Source organism: Belonocnema kinseyi, chromosome 7 (assembly GCF_010883055.1).
Source record: "Belonocnema kinseyi isolate 2016_QV_RU_SX_M_011 chromosome 7, B_treatae_v1, whole genome shotgun sequence".
In the NCBI taxonomy this organism is placed as follows: Eukaryota; Metazoa; Arthropoda; class Insecta; order Hymenoptera; family Cynipidae; genus Belonocnema; species Belonocnema kinseyi.
In genome coordinates, this window is record NC_046663.1 from 60,794,870 (window position 1) to 60,799,399 (window position 4,530).

Genomic DNA, 4,530 nt, shown 5'->3' on the forward strand with positions numbered 1-4,530 from the left:
CTGTGGAGGGTAGAAGTGTGTCTGGAAGCTCAGCGACAGGGGCTGCGCTGCGCGGAGTACGTGCGTCGCGGCCGCCGCTTAGCACATTAAAATATTTATATCCTTTTTCCGAAGTGAGTGCACCAAGATTTTATTGCGCAGTTGTCTAGCAAACAGTTTAAGGAATATTTAGGAAAAAAATTTTTTTTCCTACAACTCCGAGAAGTTAGTTAAATTGCAATTTGTTTATAACAAAATTGATTATTGATTAATAAATAAAATTTTTTTGATGTGCATTGTATTTTATCCTATTTTCCTACTGATTCTTAATACACTATAACAAAATTCATTCAATTTTATAAATTATTCACCGAGATATTGCAATTCGAAAAAAAAGCATTTGAAAATTTCAATTGTTTATAACTTTTCGAAAAATGAAAATTTTCAAAAACTGTTTTAGCACATCATTGGTGATATATAAACGTTCCAAAATCTGCAGAAAGATATATCAAAATCGACCGGTCAGTTTTAGGTGGCTCACTTGAGAAATTTTAACTCAATATTAGGTGAATAGAGTTAAAACTTCACTTTTCTTTTTACAAATAGGCATAGAATACGGTTTGAAAATTACTTTTTTAATATCACTCTCTTAAGTCTGTTTTATAGGGTTCCCAAAAACCCCATAAGTGATAAATTGGGTTTTGTAAGTTTTTTGCGCTAATTATAATTTCTTTTGCGATTTTTAAAATAAAAATGGTTTATAATACATAAAATCTTACTTTTTATTAATAAGAAAATGTTAAATCAAATTTTTTAAACAATTTGGTATTGTTCATAGCAATTTTCTCCTCGAATAGAATTAGAAATTTGAGGTTTTTACCGAATTATTCAACTTCTTAAAACTTTTTAGTTAAGATGAGACAATAATCAATTAAATTTGGCATAAATAATTGTTCATAACATTTATTATTATTAAAAAGAATATTCTTTCAGAATAACGCTAGAAAATCGTAGTTTTTTCCAAAGAATTTCCATTTTTTGTCCAATTTTCAATTTGAGTAAAGTCATAATTAATTCAGGTCAACACTTTTCACTTAGACCGAGGGAATATTAAAAAAAGTAGTTACTCATTTTTATTATACAGCTAATTGTGAAGAAAAATTCTAAGATTCAACTCAGATCATCTAATATGGATGATTCTGAATAAAATTGACAAAAACTTTTTATTTTCTTATGGGAAATACATATAAACTTTATGCGGCTTGTGGAACCTCTTGATACATTTTTTAAAGAATTTATTTTTTTTGTGGATTCTAATAAATTTGAGGGCAATATCCATACAAATATAAAAAAAATTACAACGCATTGAAATCCGATGAGAAGAAAGCTTATTGATTATTTAATTTCCTAAAAGTTTCCTGCTTTTGTAGCCTTCAGATTTAAAACTTATTTTGGATTTCTTCTACATTTTTTTCTTTTCAACTGTAAATTCTGTATATTTTAATTTAATTTGAAGCCTGGACAATTTTTGTTTGTTTTTATTACCATGGAGATTCAACTACAATTAATAAATGATTTTTCAAATAGTCTTTTAATTTCTCAATCCTATTTTTTAATTTGTCAATCCTAGTTTTTAATTTCGCAATTTTTAATTCCTTCTATGTTTATTTTCGACTGGATTTGGCTTCCTTATTTGAATTCAATGTGGCACAAAGTAGCTGGATTAGCCGAACCTGCACCTACACCTGAATGCGATAGCTTGACGGAATTGACGTGTCGTAACGGAAACTGTGTTCCTCTTCAATCCCGTTGCGACGGTGTAAACAATTGTGATGACGGATCTGATGAACTGGATTGTCATCGGAGTAAGTACTTTAAACAAAATATTTCAGAGGAAAAGAATATAACGCAAGGGGTTGTCCATAAACTGCGTTAACAATGGGGGGGGGGTGGGGGGATATTAAACAAGTTCGTTTAATGTTTCTATCCTTTTAATTTTGGTCAGTGGATTTATTATAATTATTATTCAGCTATTAACTTGTTATTATATTATAATTCAGTCAAATTAAAAAAATTATGTTTAGTTTGAAATGTCACTATTTTGTTAAAAAGTTTTATTTTTCGTCAAAAATTCAACTACTTTTGGTTAAAAATTCGATTCGTGATATATTGAAAATTTACCTTTTTTAGTTAAAAAATCAACTCATCTGGTTGAAAATGTATCTTTTTTAACTGAACATTCAATTACTTGGTTGAAAGTTTGTTAAAAATTTATTTTTTATGATCCTTTATTCGAATGGAAAATTCATTTATCTCTTTGATTATTCCTTTAATATTAGGTTGAAAATATCTGTTTTTAAAATTAGTTGGAAATTTAACTATTTTGTTGTGGAAAATTTGTTTCAGTATAGGTTAAAATTCATATTTTTTATTTGAAAATTTAAATATTTAGTTAAAAATTCATTTATTTTGTTGAAAATTCAAATATTTAGTTAAAAACTCATTTATTTTATTGAAAATTCAACTATTTGGTTCACTGCTGAACTCTTTGGTTGATAATTCTTTTTTTTCGTCACTCTAGTTAAAAATACATCTATTTGGTTGATAATTCGTTTCACTTCAGGTTGCATATTTACATTTTTCAGTTAAAAATTCAAATATACATAAGTTCAATTATTTGTATAAAAATTCGTGTATTTTGTTGAAAATTCTTCTTTCCTATAAAAAAATTTTCTTGTTTCATAAATGGTACAGGCGGGAAAAAAAATCAATTGCTTCTGTAACTGTTGTTTAATTATATGTTAAAAATTGACACTTTTTATTTAAAAACCTAACTGTTGGGTTAACTGCTGAACTATTTTGTCGAAATTTTTTTTAAGATTCGTCATTCTCGCTAAAAGTCGATCTACTTGGTTAAAAATTTATGTATTTGTTTGATTATTTGTTTAACTTTATGTTGAAAATGTGTCGTTTTGGTTAAAAATCTAAGTATCGGGTTGAAAATTGATCATTATTAGTTAAAAAATCAACTTGGAGTTCAACTATTTGGATGAAAATTTATGTGTTTTTTTGAAAAAAAAAATTTTCATATGAGGAAAATAATTTTCTTAGTTAAAAAATGATCCTTGAGGTTGAAAAATAAATTATTTTGATAATTTTTTAACTCATTTGTTGAAATATTTATTTTCTTGTTGGTATTATTTTAATTTAAAATTTAACTATATTGTTAAAAATTAGTTTTGTTTCTTCGAGAATAAATTTTTAAAACTGTGATTGTAACTATTCCATTTTTTGTTAACAATTAATATTTTAAGTTGAAAATTGATATTTTCTAGTTGGAAATTTATCTATTTATAATTAAACTATTATTTGGTCAAAATTGATACTTTTGGTTTAAAACTCAACTATTTGGTTGAAATCAAAACTATTCATTCAGAAACTTAACTGTTTGAGAGAACATTGACGCTTTGTAACGCAGTTTATGGACAGCTCCTAAACTAAGTTCGCTTTCTTTTCAGACTTTTTTTTTAACTTCAGTGGTCCAGTATTTTTATTTTTCCTTTTTAAAGCTTTCAAGATTTTTTCAATAATGGCCTTTAATCCATTAATGTCTACTTACTTTAATTTCAATTCTCCCACTTAACGGAGATTTTTAATTCCAATGTGACTAAAAATGAAATTCACTGAAATTTTAATAATTATTTCCTGTTTGTGCTTTATAAATTTACCTCAGTTGCCGGAAGATATCAATCAATTGATGTTGCTGAACAACGATATATTATGTCATAAAATTAGAACATGTGAAAAGCTCTATGTCGAATTATATGATAATCATCTTCTTTATTATGAATTTTAATATTTTTCATAATTTGATTCAATCAGACAAGATGATTTTAAATTCAGAGGGTTTAAGAAATTAATTTTTCCAACTTTGACCCTAGAATTGACAATTCAAATTTATCTGCTAACCCTTGCTTTTTACATAAAAAGCTACTGTGCAAAATTTTTTCCCGACAAAAGAAAATTTTCTTGTGGAATTATGCCAAAGTTGATCTGAAAACCAGCGAAAAATATTTTTTTTTCTAAATCAGTGGGCACTTTTAATTTTACTTTTTAGTGGACTCCATGAAAAATATAAGTCGCAATTTTTAATATTTGAAAACTCTAATTTGGCAGTTTTGATAAATTACATTTAGGAAATTTTTTTTAAAATAAATTACAAGGGACATAGGAAATTAAAACTTTTGTTTATTATTTAGACGAATTTTTTACTCTTTACAATATACCGAAAAAAATTATAATAATCTAGATTTTGGAAAAACATTTCTTTATTTAAAAAAAATTTGATACAAAACATTAATTTTAAAACAGTTTCAGAAATTTAAGTTAAACATAATTGTTTTAGATTTTACCCAGATTATTTTAATTCAATATTTATCATAAAAGTTCGCAAACCAAACAAATATCTTGATAAAAAAACTGTAAATTCTTGTAAGCTTTCTTATAAAATATTAATACCACAATACAATAAAAACTATATACAGCAAAATA

At 25.7% G+C, this 4,530-nt stretch overlaps 1 protein-coding gene across 1 annotated transcript in view; it reads left to right on the forward strand.

The window, feature by feature from the left end:
• LOC117176826 (basement membrane-specific heparan sulfate proteoglycan core protein-like) overlaps positions 1 to 4,530 on the forward strand; it is a 642,506-nt gene that overhangs the window by 212,290 nt on the left and 425,686 nt on the right. Inside the window, exon 7 of the mRNA XM_033367162.1 lies at positions 1,698 to 1,844. Within this exon, the coding sequence (XP_033223053.1) occupies positions 1,698 to 1,844 (147 nt within the window). The remainder of the gene's footprint in view (positions 1 to 1,697; positions 1,845 to 4,530) is intronic.